This window comes from Hypanus sabinus, chromosome 11 (genome assembly GCF_030144855.1).
Source record: "Hypanus sabinus isolate sHypSab1 chromosome 11, sHypSab1.hap1, whole genome shotgun sequence".
Taxonomy (NCBI): Eukaryota; Metazoa; Chordata; class Chondrichthyes; order Myliobatiformes; family Dasyatidae; genus Hypanus; species Hypanus sabinus.
Genome location: NC_082716.1, coordinates 2,571,666 through 2,587,748, shown reverse-complemented (window position 1 = coordinate 2,587,748; position 16,083 = coordinate 2,571,666). Strand labels below are relative to the sequence as shown.

General features: G+C 50.7%; 1 protein-coding gene across 10 annotated transcripts in view; it reads right to left on the bottom strand.

Annotated features, from left to right (window-relative positions):
• The window catches only part of erich3 (glutamate-rich 3), a 75,170-nt gene that overhangs the window by 11,222 nt on the left and 47,865 nt on the right, over positions 1-16,083 (bottom strand). For 9 of the 10 annotated variants that reach the window (XM_059983664.1, XM_059983665.1, XM_059983670.1 and 6 more), the window contains 6 exons: positions 14,216-14,398; positions 12,273-12,473; positions 9,924-10,107; positions 9,210-9,396; positions 5,116-5,342; positions 1,614-1,805 (listed from right to left, as the gene is read on the bottom strand). In XM_059983664.1, coding sequence (XP_059839647.1) covers positions 1,614-1,805; positions 5,116-5,342; positions 9,210-9,396; positions 9,924-10,107; positions 12,273-12,473; positions 14,216-14,398 — 1,174 coding nt within the window. The remainder of the gene's footprint in view (positions 1-1,613; positions 1,806-5,115; positions 5,343-9,209; positions 9,397-9,923; positions 10,108-12,272; positions 12,474-14,215; positions 14,399-16,083) is intronic. The other variant, XM_059983671.1, reaches the window with a different exon arrangement.

Genomic DNA, 16,083 nt, shown 5'->3' with positions numbered 1-16,083 from the left:
TTGTCCAAGGGAAGGGCACTAGGACCCATGCAGCTTGGCACTGGTGATGTCACAGAGCAATGTGTTGTTAAGTGCCTTGCTCAAGGACACAAACACACTGCCTCAGCTGAGGCTCAAGGTTAATATCCCACAGTGTTACAAAAAAGATTCTAACATCTATAGACCATTGGTTGATTGGCAGGAGGCAAAGATGGAAATAAAGGGAGCCTTTTCTGTTTGGATTCCACAGGGGCCGGTGTTGGGACCGACCCTTTTTCACGGTATTCGTCAGTGATTTGGATGATGTAATTGATGGCTTTGTGGTTAAGTTTGCAGACAATGCGAAGATAGGTGAAGGGGCAGGTATTTTTGAGGAAGCAGAGACACCACTGAACAACTTCGATTAGGCGAATGAGCAAAGAAGTGGCAGATGGAATACGGTGTCAGGAAGTGCTGGTCATCACTTTGGTAGAAGGAATAAAAGGGTTGACTATTTTCTAAAATGGACAGAAAATCTAAAAACAATCTGAGACACAAAGGAGCTTGGGAGTCCTCTTGCAGGATTCCCTAAAGGTTAATTTGCAGGTTGAGTCTGTGGTGAGGGTAGCAATGTGATGTTAGCATTCATTTTGAGAGGACAAGAATATAAAAAGAAAGATGTATTGATGAGGCTTTATGAAGCACTGGTGAAGCCTCACTTGGAGTATTGTGAGCAGTTTTTGGCCTCTTATCTAAGAAAGGATGTATTGACATTGGAGATGGCTCAAAGGCAGTTCACAAAAATGATTCCAGGATTGAAAGGCATATCCTATGAGAAGTGTTTGATGACTCTGGGCCTGTGTTCACTGGAATTCAGAAGAATGAGGGGTGACCTCATTGACACCTATCGAATGGTGAACAGCCTCAATAGAGTGATGTGGAGAGGATGTTTCCTATGATGGGAGAGTCTAGGACCAGAGGGCACAGCCTCGGAATAGAGGGGCTTCCATTTCCAAGGGAGATCAGGAGGAAGCTCTTCAGCCAGAGAGTGGTAAATCTGTGTAACTCATTGCCACAGGTGGCCATGGAGGCAAAGTCATCAGGTATTTTTGAGGCAGAGGTTGAGAGATTAGGTTGATTAGTCAGGACATGAAGGGTTATGAGGAGAAGACAGGAGATTGGGGCTGAGAGAGAAAAATGGATCAGCCATGATAAAATGGTGAAGTGGACTTAAGGGCCAAATGGCCTAATTCTGCTCATAAGGCTTATAGTTTAATGGGGGAAGGTGCTGGCGGAGGTTATGGAGAGGGAAGGGAGTAGGGGCGGAGGTTATGGAGAGGGAAGGGAGTAGGAGCGGAAGGGTGTTATGGAAACAGGGAGGGGTGTAGGGGCTGGAGGGAGAAACAGAGTCAGGGAGGGGAGTAGGGACCAGAGAGGGTTACAGAGTCAGGGAGGGGAGTAGGGACCAGAGAGGGTTACAGAGTCAGGGAGGGGAGTAGGGGCCGGGGGGTGGGGTGGGGGGTTTACAGACGGGTAGGGTTAAATATACACAATATTTTGACGTGTACAATACCTTAAATCCTCACCACTTCGGCCCTCTTCAGACAATTTGGTGACTTTTCCACAACTCTGTTGGGAATCACAGGGAGACTCACCTGAACTTTCCTCACTCTCTGCGTCGGAGAGGCTGTTGCTGAATTCGTGCTCCTGTGCCAATCCCTGGTCATGACCCTCCTCGCCAGAGCCACTCTCATCCTCTGCACCCACTGCCTCTTCTCTGCCCTGTCCACAGGGTTCTGCCTCCTTGCCTGGCCTCTCCGCATCCTCTTCAAAATCGTCGGCGTATTCTATTGGACACACAGAGTTAGGTGAGTGCCAGTCCCGGGGGCTGTGGCAGATGTAGTACAGCTAGAGTTGTTAAGCAGAGAGAGAGGCCGTTTGGCCTACTGAGTCTGTGCTGAACATCTGCCACCCATTGCCAGCAATAAATTAATTACCACCAGGACATGGTTGTGGACTTCAGGAAGGGGAAATCATTAGAACACACACCAGTCCTCAAAGGTATCGGCAGTGGAAGGGGTGAGTAGTTCAAGTTGCTGGATGTCAATATCTCTGAGGATCTATCCTGGGCCTGACATTGATGCAATTACAAAAAAGACATGACAGGGACTATATTGCATAACGGAGTTTGAGGAGACTTGGTATGCCTACAGGTGTACTGTGGAGAGCATTCTGACATCACCACCTGGTATGGAGGGGCAACTGCACCGGATCGGAAAAAGCTGCAGAGGGTTGTACTCTCAGCCAGCTCCATCATGGGCACTCACCTCCCCAGCATGTTGGACACCTTCAAAAGGTGGTGCTTCAAAAAGACGGCATTAATCATTCAGGTTCCCATCATCCAGGACACGCCCTCTTCTCATTGCTACCAACAGGGAGGAGGTTCAGGAGCCTAAAGACACACACTTAGGAAAAGCTTTGTTGCCTGCACCATCAGATTTCTGAATGGACAGTGAACCCATGAACACTACCTCAATATTTTTTGCTTTCTTTTTGCACTGCTCCCTTAATTTAATTTTTAATATATATTTATTGTAATCTGTAGCTTGAAAACATTATGTATTGCTATGTACTGCTTCTGCAAAATAACAAATTTCATGGCTTATAGTATGCCAGTGATATTCACCCTGTATCTGATTCAGTCCTACACTGATCCCATTTCATCCCCCATATTTCCATCAACTCCCCCCCCCCCAGATTTCACCCCTTAGCCAGACAGAGTCAGAGTCATAGTCATTGAGAAGTACGGCACAGAAATCAATCCTTTGGCCCATCTGGTCCATTCCAAACCATTTAAATTGCCCATTTCCATCGACCTGCACCAGGACCATAGCCCTCCATACCTCTACCATCCTTGTACCTATCCTTACCTCCCTTAAACGTTGATATCGAGCTTGCATGCACCATTTGTGCTGGAACCCATTCCACATTCTCACAACCCTCTGAGTGAAGAAGTTTCCCCTCATGTTCTCCTTAAACTTTTCACCTTTCACCTTTAACCCATGACCTCTGGTTGTAGTCCCACCCAACCTCAGTGAAAAAAGCCTGATTGCATTTTTCCCTATCTATACCCCTCATAAATTTGCATACCTCTATCAAATATCTCAGTCTATGCTCTAAGGAACACAGTCCTCACCTGTTCAATCTTTCCTTGTAACTCAGGTTCTCCAGACCCAGCAACATCCTTGTAAACTTCCTCTGTAGTCTTTCAACCTTGCTTATTTCTTTCCTATAGGTAGCTGACCAAAACTGCACACAATACTCCAAATTAGGCTTCAAATATCTTATACAACTTCAAAATAACACTCATCTCCTGTACTCAATACCTTGATTTGTGAAGGCCAACGTGCCAAAAGCTTTGACTCTATTTACAAGTGACACCACTTTCAATTAATTATGTTCCTGCATTTCCCCGATCCCTTTGTTTTTCCACACTCCTCAGAATCCTACTGCTCACTGTTTAAGACCTACCCTGGCTGGTCCTCTGAAAGTGCAAAACCTCACTCTTGTCTGCATTAAACCCCATCAGCCATTTTCAACCCATTTTCCAGCTGATGCAGATCCCTCTGCAAACCATGATAAACCCTCCTCGCACCCTCAATCTTGGTGTCATCTGCAAATTTGCTGATCCAGTTAACCACATTATCATCTATAGATGACAAAGGATCCAGCACCAACCCCTGCAGCTCACCACTAATCACAGACCTCCAGTCGGAGCAGCAACCAACTACTCCCATCCCTGGCTTTTCCCACAAAGCCAATGTCTAATTCAATTTACTACCTTAAAGTAAATATGGAAAAAGATTGGTCTGGTCTGCGGGTTGAGATTCTGAATAGCAGAAAGGCCAATTTTGAAGGTAGCAGAAATTATCCGGCAAGTGTAGATTTGAGACAGGTCGTTTTCTGGCAATGGTGTACTTTGTAGTGGGAAGGCAGGCACTGTCACCCAGTTTCCTGCGTCTCTACATGTCCTGTACATCACCCCTTCATAAACACAAAGAGAGGATCTGAAGGTCCACACTCAACAGTTCAGGAACAACTTCCCCTTCATAATCTCGCTTATTGTCACTGATATTTGAGGTGAAATTTGTTGTTTTCTAGGAGCAATCCAGTGTAATACCTAAATATTACTAAGCCTCCTCAAATAAATAGAGTATTTATATAGAATTAAATAGAAAATAGTGCAAAAGAGAAATAGTGATGTAGAGTTCTTGGCTTCATTGTCCATTCAGAAATCAGACAGCAGAGGGGAAGAAGCTGTTTCTGAAATGTTGAGTGTGCATCTGCGGGCTCCTGTTCCTCCTCACTGATGGTAGCAATGACAAGCGGGCTTGTCCTGGATGATAGATGCTACATTCTTGAGGCATCACGTTTAGAAGACATTAGTGATGTTAGGAAGGCTACTGTCTGTGATGGAACTGGCTGAGTTTACAACTTTCTACAGCTTTTGCAATGGCCCCTCCATACCAGACAGTGATACAACTAATTAGAACGCTCTCCACAGTACATCCATCCAAAATACTCTGGAGAGCTTGGTAACATACCAAGTCTCCTCAAACTCCAAATCAAGCGGAGCTGCTCTCTGGTCGGCATTCTTTATGATTACATCAATATGCTGGGCTCTGGGATGTTCCCATGCAGGAACTTGAAGCCACTTACCATTTCCAACACTGAGGACTCAATGGGGACTGGTGATCCCTGCACAGCCCATGAGTACTAGCTCATCCTTCCTTTGGCGAGTTACTTGTTTTTTAATTGATGGGAATTTTATATCTTGCACTGTAGCTCTGCCACAGAACAACAGACTGGAGGACAGTGATAATGATCCAGGTTCTGACTGGGTCTGGAGAGTCAAGGCTGGGTGAGCAGTACCAGCTGACTGAGAAAGAGTGCAGGAGGGCAGACTCCGGTGGAGGAAATAGGAGACACGGGAAGAGGCGGGAGAGCACCATTCAGACCGGGATAGAGATGTGGGAGATGAGGGAGAGAGGAAATGAGGGAAGAGGGAGAGAAACAGACCCGGGAGAGGGGGACGGGGAGGGGTGAGTGCAGACCCAGAGAGAGACACAGGGATAGGGACACAGTTCCTGGACCAACCTTGCCCCAGGGCTCCATGGCAATCTGACATTTCCTGGTCCTCGTCCATTCCATCCTGTTCCGGTGCAGTTGCACTGGGAGAGGCTCCACTCTGCAGGTTCTCTGCTGTCCTTACCATGCGGACCCCTCTGCCCTGCTTTGCCAAGCCCAGCTTCCTGCTCTCCCTGCCCTGTGCTTGCTTTGGGGGTGGCGATGGCTTCTTGTCCAGACCAGTGGCAATGATGCACCTGCAGAGAGACCAGGGTGGTCACCCACCGGTTACTGAGTCACGGGGCTGGGGGGCCAATATTTCATTATTTTCTGTTCCTCCCTCACCAACCAGAACTGTCATGAACTCTCAGACCACCCTGGGGGTCGACCATAATGACGGACTGACAGCCCAATTCACAACTCCTGAGGGACCAGGGCCTTCATCCCATGGGCCCCGTTCCATCTCACCCATCCATCCCATAGGGTCCACACACTGTTCCCCCACACCCACAGACCCAGTGTTGCCTCAATTCACAGACACCACCCTCCCTCTGCACCCAGATCTGGCACATGATGCGAGAGGGATTTGCTCACAGTGCAGGCTCTGTGCCAGGGTCCATCTCACTACAGCCTCCGACCCACCTGTAGCTGGGTGACCATCCCCTTCCCCTGTCCCATAAGGTCATAAAACACAGGAGCAGATCAGACAATCTAGTCCATGGAGTCTGCTCTGCCATTCCATCATGCCTGATTTATTATCCGTCTCAATCCCGTTCTCCTGCCTTTTCCCCATAACCAATCACCCTCCACTTTAAATATACTCAATATCTTGATCTCCGCAGCCACCTTTGGCAATGAATTTCACAGACTCACCACCCTCTGGATAAATAAATTTCTCCTCATTTCTGCTCTAAATGGACATCCCTCTTTTCTGAGGCTGTGCCCTCTGGTTTAATACTTGCTCACTACAGAAAACATCCTCTCCACACCCACTCTGTCCAGCCCTTTCAACATTCGGTAGATTTCAAGAAGAGCTCCCTCACATTCTTTAAACTCCAGCAAGTACAGACCCAGATTTCAAATGGTACTTTTTCATTCCTGGAATCATCCATGTGAACCTTCTTTGGTCTCTCCCCAATGCCAGCATGTCTTTTCTAAGATAAGGGGCCCAAAACTACTCACAAAATTCCTGAGTTCTGACGAAGGGTCTCGGCCCAAAACGTCAACAGTGCTTCTCCCTATAGTTGCTGCCTGGCCTGCTGTGTTCCACCAGCATTGTGTGTGTTGCACAAAATTTTAAGTGTGGTCAGACCAATACCTTTTAATGCTTCAGTCCCCGCTCCCCCTATAGCAGGGTTTGACCCCACCCTGTCCATCACCCCACAGTGTCTGACCTCCCCATACCATCCGCACACAAATGTAGCATATTATGACCCACTCTCCTCCCACCTAGCTCAGTACCAGGTTTTCCCTCTACCACACCCACCCACCTGTAGCCGGTGACCATCTCCCTCACCTATAGCAGTTTGACTTGTTTCCTTACCCCACAACCATGAGCCCACACCCCCCTCTGCCCTTCCCCACTCACCTGTAATACTTTGCAAACCCGTCCCCAGCCTTGTGTTCACTCACCTGTAGTACTGTGTGAATTCGTCCCTGTGCCCACTCACCTGTAGTACTGTGTGAATTCGTCCCTGTGCCCACTCACCTGTAGTACTGTGTGAACCCACCCCTGGCCCTGTGCCCACTCACCTGTAGTACTGTGTGAACCCACCCCTGGCCCTGTGCCCACTCACCTGTAGTACTGTGTGAACCCACCCCTGTCCCTGTGCCCACTCACCTGTAGTACTGTGTGAATTCGTCCCTGTGCCCACTCACCTGCAGTACTGTGTGAATTTGTCCCTGTGCCCACTCACCTGTAGTATTGTGTGAACCCACCCCTGGCCCTGTGCCCACTCACCTGTAGTATTGTGTGAACCCACCCCTGGCCCTGTGCCCACTCACCTGTAGTACTGTGTGAATTCGTCCCTGTGCCCACTCACCTGTAGTACTGTGTGAATTTGTCCCTGTGCCCACTCACCTGTAGTACTGTGTGAACCCACCCCTGGCCCTGTGCCCACTCACCTGTAGTACTGTGTGAATTCGTCCCTGTGCCCACTCATCTGTAGTACTGTGTGAACCCGTCCCTGTGCCGACTCACCTGTAGTACTAAGTGAATTCGTCCCTGTGCCCACTCACCTGTAGTACTGTGTGAACCCACCCCTGGCCCTGTGCCCATTCACCTGTAGTACTGTGTGAACCCGTCCCTGTGCCGACTCACCTGTAGTACTGTGTGAATTCGTCCCTGTGCCCACTCACCTGTAGTACTGTGTGAACCCACCCCTGGCCCTGTGCCCATTCACCTGTAGTACTGTGTGAATTCGTCCCTGTGCCCACTCACCTGTAGTACTGTGTGAATTCGTCCCTGTGCCCACTCACCTGTAGTACTGTGTGAACCCACCCCTGGCCCTGTGCCCACTCACCTGTAGTACTGTGTGAACCCACCCCTGGCCCTGTGCCCATTCACCTGTAGTACTGTGTGAATTCGTCCCTGTGCCCACTCACCTGTAGTACTGTGTGAATTTGTCCCTGTGCCCACTCACCTGTAGTATTGTGTGAACCCACCCCTGGCCCTGTGCCCACTCACCTGTAGTATTGTGTGAACCCACCCCTGGCCCTGTGCCCACTCACCTGTAGTACTGTGTGAATTCGTCCCTGTGCCCACTCACCTGTAGTACTGAGTGAATTCGTCCCTGTGCCCACTCACCTGTAGTACTGTGTGAACCCACCCCTGGCCCTGTGCCCACTCACCTGTAGTACTGTGTGAATTCGTCCCTGTTCCCACTCACCTGTAGTACTGTGTGAATTCGTCCCTGTTCCCACTCACCTGTAGTACTGTGTGAACCCACACCTGGCCCTGTGCCGACTCACCTGTAGTACTAAGTGAATTCGTCCCTGTGCCCACTCACCTGTAGTACTGTGTGAATTCGTCCCTGTTCCCACTCACCTGTAGTACTGTGTGAACCCACACCTGGCCCTGTGCCGACTCACCTGTAGTACTAAGTGAATTCGTCCCTGTGCCCACTCACCTGTAGTACTGTGTGAATTCGTCCCTGTTCCCACTCACCTGTAGTACTGTGTGAACCCACACCTGGCCCTGTGCCGACTCACCTGTAGTACTAAGTGAATTCGTCCCTGTGCCCACTCACCTGTAGTACTGTGTGAATTTGTCCCTGTGCCCACTCACCTGTAGTACTGTGTGAATTCATCCCTGTTCCCACTCACCTGTAGTACTGTGTGAACCCACCCCTGGCCCTGTGCCCACTCACCTGTAGTACTGTGTGAACCCACCCCTGGCCCTGTGCCCACTCACCTGTAGTACTGTGTGAACCCACCCCTGTCCCTGTGCCCACTCACCTGTAGTACTGTGTGAACCCGTCCCCAACCCTGTTCCCACTCACCTGTAGTACTGTGTGAATTCGTCCCTGTGCCCACTCACCTGTAGTACTGTGTGAACCCACCCCTGGCCCTGTGCCCACTCACCTGTAGTACTGTGTGAACCCACCCCTGGCCCTGTGCCCACTCACCTGTAGTACTGTGTGAACCCACCCCTGGCCCTGTGCCCACTCACCTGTAGTACTGTGTGAATTTGTCCCTGTGCCCACTCACCTGTAGTACTGTGTGAATTTGACCCTGTGCCCACTCACCTGTAGTACTGCGTGAACCCACCCCTGGCCCTGTGCCCACTCACCTGTAGTACTGTGTGAACCCACCCCTGGCCCTGTGCCCACTCACCTGTAGTACTGCGTGAACCCACCCCTGGCCCTGTGCCCACTCACCTGTAGTACTGTGTGAACCCACCCCTGGCCCTGTGCCCTCTCACCTGTAGTACTGTGTGAACCCGTCCCTGTGCCCACTCACCTGTAGTACTGTGTTAATCCGTCCCTGTGCCCGCTCACCTGTAGTACTGTGTGAACCCGTCCCTGTGCCCACTCAGCTGTAGTACTGTGTGAACCCACCCCTGGCCCTGTGCCCACTCACCTGTAGTGCTTTGCAAACCCGTCCCCAGCCCTGTGCCCACTCACCTGTAGCAGGGGGTAGCACCCTGCACTGACACGATGGTGAAGTGGGGATGCCTCCCCCCGAGCCGGGAGCCCCTGCGGTGCCGGAACTCACAGCAGGAGCTGAGTCGGTCCACCTGAAGGCCGTTCAGGAAGAAGGTGAGGCTGAACGGGAAGCCAGCATGTCTCCGTGACACAAACTCGAACCGCTCTGTGAACGGAGGGAGAAATCCTAACCAGCTGTGAAATTGGAACCACATGTGCTATTTATGCTCTGTGCTATGTGCATTGGGTCATGTGTTTTGCACCTTGGCCCCAGAAGAACACCATTTCTGTATAATTGAATGATAATAAGCTTGAAATTTAAATTGAGCTCCTAACGTTTTCAGCACAGTGCTCCCCAGAGTTGCTAACACCAGACCCACTGCCCCTCCCTACCACCCTGACTGGTCATAGGAGCAGAATTAGGCCATTTGGTTCATCAAATCTGTTGTTCCTTCCATTATGGCTGATTTATTATCGTCTGGGTGAAGGCCATGAATAGGTGAGGTCACAAACAAGTCTGAATGGTAGGAGAGTCTAAAGGGGCCGAAAGGCCTATCCCTGCTCCCAAGCTGGATGTTTGAGGGAGACAGACAGGCTGAGGTGGAGAGTGTTGATGCTGGGCTCAGGGCTACCTGTCCCTGGGATAATATCGCCATGAGTCAGCCTGACAGCAGATCCCTGCATTGCACCCACCTGCTTCCATCAGCTTCCCCTTGAAGACGCAGAGGTTCTCTCCACCGCAATGCTGTTGATGAACCTTGACCTCGTCCCTAGCATCAGCCTGGTCGTAGGAGAGGTGCAGCCTCTTGCCGCGGTACACCATCGTCACCACCACGTTGCTGTGCACTCCCGCAGAACGACGCCATCTTGGGACTTCCTGCAACACCCACAGTGACCAATCAGCTGGAGCCAAACTACAGCAGCATCTGCCAGCTGCAGCAGGCTCAGAAATATGAGCTCGCTGCCCACACCCTTCAGGGAATGAACCAGCCAGTGGCAGAGGTAGAGCAGTAAAGGGGGAAGTTCAAAGTTCAAAAATTCAATGTAAATTTTATTATAGAAGTACAAAATTGTCACAATATACAACCCTGAAATTCCTTTTCCTGTGGGTATCCTCAGCAAATCTATAAAACAGTAACTATAACAGGATCAATGAAAGATCAACCAGAATGAAGACAACAAACTGTGCAAATGTAAATATAAATAAATAGCACTAAATATCGGGAACATGAGAGAAAGAGAGAGTCATTGAAAGTGATATAATTGGCTGTGGGATGATGGGACAAGTGAAGTTGGGTGTAATTATCCTGTTTTGTTCAAAAGACTGATGGTTGAGGGGTAGTAACTGTTCTTGAACCTGGTGGTAAGAGTCCGAAGGCTCCATGATGGCAGCAGCGAGAAAGGGGCATGGCCTGCGTGGTGGGGCTCTCTGATGATGGATGTGGCTTTTCCATCACAACATTTTGTGTGGATGTGCTCAATGGCTATGAGGGCAATGATAGGGGCAGAGGGGGTTTATGAGGACTAGAAATTTGTAACCATGAGGAAAGTTTGGAGAGGCTGGGGTGAGGTGTAATTGAGATGTGCAAACATTACGCAAAGGGTTCTGAGCAGTGGGGCTAACAACTGGAGGAACTGGGCTGTTGTCTGGGTTGCTGATGGTTGGCACAAACTCAATGGGCCAAAGAGCCTGTGACTCCATATTCCCATGTTCAACACTTTATTTTCAAAGATCATGGGAGCTCATCCCTCTGATCAATGGGAGGGGCAGTGAACACAGCCCGGATGAAGGGGGGGCGGGGTTCAGCTGCTCCTGTAGCGAGGAGTGACAGTGGCCACTTGGACCTGGAAAGCACTTAGACAAGGTACTTACAAGGAGGCCCTTCAGCCCGTCGGTTGTGTACAGGCCACAGTTGTACAGGGAGAGTTGATCTTCAGTCAGTGAGCCTGCTTCAATTCACAGCCCAGCCCGTCCTTCTCCGACTGGCCACTTACAATCATCTCCACCCCACTGGACCTTCCCATTTCCATCACCCACCATTCTTCCACCAGACTCTCCCATAGGGACTTCAAGCTCCCACCAACTGCTGAACAAAGGCCACAAGACCATAAGACATTGGAGTAGACCGGCCATTTGGTCCATCAAGTCTAAAATGCCATTCGATCATGACTGATATATTATCCCTCTCAGCCCCGTTCTCCTGCCTTCCCTCTGTAACCTTTAACACCCTGACTAATTAAGAACCAATCAACCTCCATCTTTAAATATACCCAAAGACTTGGCCTCCACAGCCATCTGTAAATTCCACAGATCCACCATTCTCTGGCTAAAGAAATTCCTCATCTCTGTTCCAAATGGTTGTCCCTCAGTTCTGAGGCTGTGCCCTTTGCCCCTAGGTTCTCTCACATCCGCTCTTTCTAGGCTCTTCAAAATTCAATAAGCTGAGAATATTTGACCTGAATTACCTCTCCCACATCAAGATCCAGGGTCTCAAATCACCCCCCTTATTAGGCCGAAAGTGGGGGGGGGGGGGGGGAGAGAAGAGAGGGAGAAAGCAGCTGTTCCCTCTACATCTTGTCTGGAACACCAATCCCTCACAGTATTAACCACCCCCCCACAGTCCGTACCCTCCGACATTGCAATTCTGAATTCACAATGAATCCATGAACTCTGCCTCACTAACTTTCCATCTCTTTTTGCATCACTTGTTTTTTTGTACATTTCTTATTGTGATTTATAGCTTTTATTCCATATTGCACTGTACTGCCCCAAAATAACAAATTTTACAACGTAAGCCAGTGATATTAAACTGATTCTGATAGCCAGTCTCCCCTCCGACACTGCCACATCAGCCGAGCTATGCTTCTTACTACTTGTCCCGGCAGTGGAAACACCTCAGCAGGCTGTGCCTGCCCAGGAGTGTGAAGCCTACCACCCTATCTATGGCTCCTGCTGATACCCCAGCGTGCCCCACAGCAAGTGGTGAGGTTAGCTGGTGGCAATATGCATCTTAAGTGCCCCGACTCCCCGCCGTTCTCTACCTTTTGAGCGGGGCTGCCTGGGGCGTGTGGCGCGGTGGGTGGACGCAGGCGGCGTCCTCTGCTAAAGGTGCTCTTCCCCCATGGACGGAGGGGCGGGGGGACGGGAGTCACGTAGTTGTTGATGATGGGAAGACGGTAGGGAGAGAGTCCGCTGGGGGTGTCCACCGTTTGCCAGTGCCTCATCACTTCCCGTTCCGGCTGCTGGGAGGAAAACAAGCAGCAGGGTGAGAAACCCCTTATGATTTCCTCAACACCAACCATCTATAACACCCCTCCCACAGTGACACCCCCCCCTTAGTACCACCTCTCCCACAGTGACACCCCCACCTCGGTACCGCCCCTCCCACAGTGTGACCCTCCCTCAGCACCACCCCCCCACAGTGTGATCTTCCCTCGGTACCGCCCCTCCCACAGTGTGATCCTCCCTCGGTACCGCCCCTCCCACAGTGTGACCCTCCCTCAGTACCACCCCTCCCACAATGTTACCCTCCCTCAGTACCACCCCTCCCACAGTGTGACCCTCCCTCAGTACCACCCCTCCCACAGTGTGACCCTCCCTCAGTACCAGTTACCCTTCCTCAGTACCGCTCCTCCCAGTGTGAGACCCTCCCACAGCGTGACCCTCCCTCGGCACCGCCCCTTCCACAGTGTGACCCTCCCCCAATACCACCCTTCCCACAATGTGACCATCCCACCTACGGTGTGACCCTCCCTCAGTACCACCCGTCCCATAGTGTGACCCTCCCTCAGTACCATCCCTCCTACGGTGTGACCCTCCCTCAGTACAAGCCCTCCCACAGACTGACTCTCCCTCAGTACCACCCCTCCCACAGTGTAACCCTCCCCCAATACCACCCTTCCCACAATGTGACCCTCCCTCAGTACCATCCCTCCTACGGTGTGACCCTCCCTCAGTACATCCCCTCCCACAGACTGACTCTCCCTCAGTACCACCCTCCCACAGTCCTGCCCCAGTCCCACCCCGGGGAAAGAGCTGTTGACTTTGGGGAAAGCACAGCGGATATATCGGAGAACTGGGTTTCCTTCCCCGGGAGTTAGGTGATCTCCCCGAAGCTTTTGAGATGACAACAGGAATCGATGAGGTGTTCGGTCCCATCATGAAAAGGAAGCATATGTCTTTACAATGGAGGCAGCTCAGAGTAGGTGCACTAGGTTAATTCCTGGAATCAGAGTGATGTCTGCTCAAAACAGGGCATGTGGGTTTGATCTGCAGTCCTTTGAGGACACAAAAACAAGGGTGACCTTACTGAAGAACTTCAGACCCTGAAGGGACATAGCAGGGGTGATGTGGAGATATTTCCATCAAGGAAGAGTCTTGTGTGAGGAGATCCACGATTAATAGATGGATGTTAAAACTGAGGGTCATCTCACAGAGGGAGGGGAAATCTCTGGAATTATCCACCCCAGAGGGAGTAAGAGGAGACATTAGATGTATTTAAGGTAGGGAAAGATGAGATGATTGAGGACAATGGAGATGAGCCCAATATTAGTTCAAGCACGATGTGATAGAATTGTGGGGCAGGATTCAGAGCAAATGGTGGAAGAGTTTGCAGATATTTCAGTGAGGCCACCCTTCCTTTCTGATCTCCAAAGAATGAGGATGCAACCCGAGTACCCTCACATGGATCGGACAACTTTCTGATCCCAGGAATTAGCCCAGTCAATCTCACTAACATCTCCAGGCAGATCACCAAACCCGAGAGGGTCCAGCGCTCTCCCCCACAATCAGGACATTGATGTTAGAGAGGTTGACAGGCTTCACGTTTGGAAAGGTCTGGAGTTGGTGAAATGAGGTCATGGGTCAACCTCGACAGGACACAGAAAGGTGCAGAGAGACGAGCTGTACTCCATCCTCCTGTACACAGACGACTGATTTTTCAAATCCAATTTTTTCAGTAAATAGTTAATGAAAGAAGCAATACCCCATGAAGGAAGTTTGGGTTGATGTCCCTGACCAGTTCTGGCTGTGTATCCCTCTGCCTGGTGTGCAGCGAGCAGTGCGTAGCGATTGCTGCTGTGCTCGATGCTCCGTTGCTGTGCAGGGGGATGAGCCGAGTGGGACGCTGCATCTTCCCGGGGGCGGTGCTGGGACGAGGGGAGGCTGTCTGGACGGAACAGAAGAGACAGAGAATGACAAACGTGACAGAGCCCGCAGATACTGGAAATCCAAAAGCAACGTTTTGGGTCAAGACCCTTCACCTGGACTGTTTCCTCATAGATGCTGCCTGTCATGCCGAGTTCCTCCAGTATTTTGTGCGTTGCTGAAGCAGAGATTGAGGAGTGTGGCCCCGCACGGCACCAACCTCCCTCCAATCACTGCTCCTCCCTCTCTCCCATGTATCCCTACCATCTCACTACCTCTCACCCACACATCCCTCAGTATTAGCCAGGGTCCCAGGAGGACATTCAGCCCTCAAGTCCATTACTGCACCCCTACTACTTTCAGCAGACCACCTACCTGGGGCTGTCAGTGACCAGCTGAGCCACTGCCTGGGTTACAGGAGAGCTGGAATGGATGCGGAGAGGTGTGGGCGTGGTTCACCCCCAACCTGCACTTTGGGTGGGACAGGGAGTCAGGGGGAGAGAGTGAAACACACACATGATCATATTTGACAGATATTGGGAAGCTGGCTGAGCACCAGAGCCTGGTGGAAAGTGTCTGTACACCAGCCCGTGGTGCGGTGGCAAGGAGAAAACAATTCTGTGTATCAGACTATATATGGACATCTGGGGAGGAAATTGCCCTGCATATCAGACTACGTTTAGGGAGCTGGGAAGGAGATTGTCCTGTGTATCAGACTACGTTTAGGGAGCTGGGAAGGAGATTGTCCTGTGTATCAGACAGTTTCTGGTGTATTGGAGGAGATTGTCTTGTGTATCAGAGTGTGTTTCGGGAGCTGGGAAGGAGATTGCCCTGCATATCAGACTACGTTTAGGGAGCTGGGAAGGAGATTGTCCTGTGTATCAGACAGTTTCTGGTGTATTGGAGGAGATTGTCTTGTGTATCAGAGTGTGTTTCGGGAGCTGGGAAGGAGATTGCCCTGCATATCAGACTACGTTTAGGGAGCTGGAAGAGGAGATCATCTTGCATATCAGACAGTGTTTTAGGTGCTGGGAAGGAGATTGGCCTGCGTAATAGACTGTGTTTCAGGTAAGAACGCCAAGATTAACCAGCATAGCGGACTGTGTGAGGATCCTTTCCCACCTACTTGGTCTGATTGATGTCGTCCATCGTCCCTGTGCAGAACACAAGGGCAGTGCCCACAGTAATATCTCACTGATCCCTGACACAGACCTGAAACTCAATACTTCCAAGCCCGGCTTGTCTTTCAGCAACACGAGCCAAGTTTCCGTTGCTGAAATGTAATCTGCCGTCACTCAGCAGAAAGCCCACCCCCCACGATGTAGTCAGCCTCTCCCTCTCCGTGCTGGCCACCCTCAGACAGTGCCCCACTCCTCATGAATGGGGGGCTGCTTTGGCGAGGGTGGGGTGAAGAAGAAAGGCAGACCCCACAGTGATACCAGAGCTAAACAGATCAAAGACACAACCTTGAGTTCCTATCCAGTCCTGATCACTTCAGAGAGACACTCACATTAGAAGAACAGGCCCTTCAGCCCATCACTTCTGTACTGACCACTCCCCAGCACAGTCTCCACTTTGGTGATTCAAGTGCTTGTCCAGCTACTTGCAAGAATGCTGTGGGGGTCTCTACCTCCACCAGCCCATCAGGTGGTGAGATTCAGATTCCAAAACGCCCTCTGGGGTAGAATTGCCAACTTAGATCACCCT